Source organism: Nanorana parkeri, unplaced genomic scaffold, assembly GCF_000935625.1.
Source record: "Nanorana parkeri isolate BGI_ZX_2015 unplaced genomic scaffold, ASM93562v1 scaffold1748, whole genome shotgun sequence".
Taxonomy (NCBI): domain Eukaryota; kingdom Metazoa; phylum Chordata; class Amphibia; order Anura; family Dicroglossidae; genus Nanorana; species Nanorana parkeri.
In genome coordinates, this window is record NW_017308016.1 from 210,733 (window position 1) to 212,714 (window position 1,982).

At 48.1% G+C, this 1,982-nt stretch overlaps 1 protein-coding gene across 1 annotated transcript in view; it reads right to left on the reverse strand.

Moving 5' to 3' along the window:
* Positions 1–321, reverse strand: part of CFAP70 (cilia and flagella associated protein 70) — a 35,615-nt gene extending 35,294 nt beyond the window's left edge. The window contains exon 1 of the mRNA XM_018571390.1: positions 149–321. Within this exon, the coding sequence (XP_018426892.1) occupies positions 149–226 (78 nt within the window). The 5' untranslated portion in view covers positions 227–321. The remainder of the gene's footprint in view (positions 1–148) is intronic.
* Positions 322–1,982: the final 1,661 nt, after the last annotated feature.

Below are 1,982 nucleotides of genomic sequence, written 5' to 3' on the forward strand. Positions count from 1 at the left end.
ATATATATATATTACAGTTTATGTGCAGTATGCATAGAGCAAAGCAACAATTTACAGTACTGCGGTGTGACAGACAGACGTGTCAGTGAAGGGTTAACCCCGTCTATGTATCCTCCCCCAGCTAAGTGCTATTTATGAAAAGTGTTACCAGATCATGTGCTCGAAGGACCGTGATGTGCACCGGCACAGGGGTGCCAACCTTCACTTCTGCCAGTGCCGTCTCCATAGTGACGGGCCTGAACGGAGACAAGAAGCATGAGATCAGGGATGTAGGTCCCATTACAAGTGTCACTTGCAGCCCTCATTTATTAGCACACTCCATCCTGGAGGCCACGGGAAGTGCTGGCCACCTTCGAGACACACACATCCAATCAGCAAACATGCAAACTTGCTTTAAAGGAATTGTCCGCTAGGTAACTTAGAGAAAAAACTGCACTGATAGAAAGATGGAGGATGCTATTAGGAAAATGCTAGGTGCCTGGCTGCCTCTGGCTTTAATCATTTCTGAGTAACGGGCTTAGATTCTGTATATGCAGCAAGTTACATTGTGCTGAAGATGCATATTTTTCAGGCAGGTGACTTGGGGAGTATTGAAGCCATTGGATAGGCATGACAGTCAGGCAAAATGCATTTTCAAAAGTAAAAGTGGCCTAAATACTTATCTCTGTACAGGATTCCTTAAAACTCTCAGTCACTTTTCCCTTAATCTCTGAAAAATGTTATGACCATAAGAACTTGCCCCAAATACCCAAACAAAACGAGGATTGTTTAACTGAAGACATTGAATTATACACTGAGTGGCCAGATTATTATGACCACCCCATCAGTACTTCCTTGGGCCGCCTGGTGACTCCATGAGATGGTGAAAGGTGATGCGAGGAATCTGACACGGCACTGTTGCCCTTCTGTTGTCTTGTACCAGTCTTGCCACTCTCCGTTCTGCCCTAACATTGACTAGTCGCTGACGGCCACAATTCGCACGTTCAGACCCAGATTTTCGGCTGACAGTCCGGTCTTTAAACACTTTAACAACAGCTGCTCTTGAACATTTAACTAATTTTGCTGTTTTGCTGATACTCGCTCCATGGCTCCGAGCGCCAACAATCATCCCACGTTCAGAGGCTGTTAAATCGCGTTGTTTCCCCGTATCTTCAGAAACAAATCACTTCTACTGTCGTGGTAAACAACCTGCTTCCCTATTTATAATGGTCTGGCCCTCTAGCAACTTCAGCGCAAAAATATAGCTAATTTGCCTACAAACGTCAGGTGGTCATAAAAATCTGGCCACTCAGTGTATACAGAGTTTGGAAACAAATAAAACAACAAAAATAACTAAATAAAACATCCCAGGACACACTTCCCAGGGACACGCATCAATCCCGAACACACATCCCAGGACACACTTCCAGTGACACACTTCCCGAACACCACTCATCCCAGGACACACTTCGCAGGACACCACACATCCCAGGACACAATTTCCAGGACGCCACTCATCCCAGGACACACTTCCCAGGACACCACTCATTCCAGGACACACTTCCCAGGACACCACTCATCCCAGGACACACTTCCCAGGACACCACTCATCCCAGGACACACTTCCCAGGACACAACTCATCCCAGGATACACTTCCCAGGACACCTCTCATCCCAGGACACACTTCCCAGGACACCTCTCATCCCAGGACACACTTCCCAGGACATCACACATCCCAGGATACACTTCCCAGGACACCACTCATCCCAGGACACACTTCCCAGGACATCACACATCCCAGGATACACTTCCCAGGACACCACTCATCCCAAAACACACTTCACCAGACACCACTCATCCCGGGACACTCTTCCCGGGACGCACATCCCGGGACACCACTCATCCCAGGACACACATCCTGGGACACCACTCATCCCAGGACACACATCCTGGGACACCACTCATCCCAGGACACACTTCCCGGGACACACTTCCAGTGACA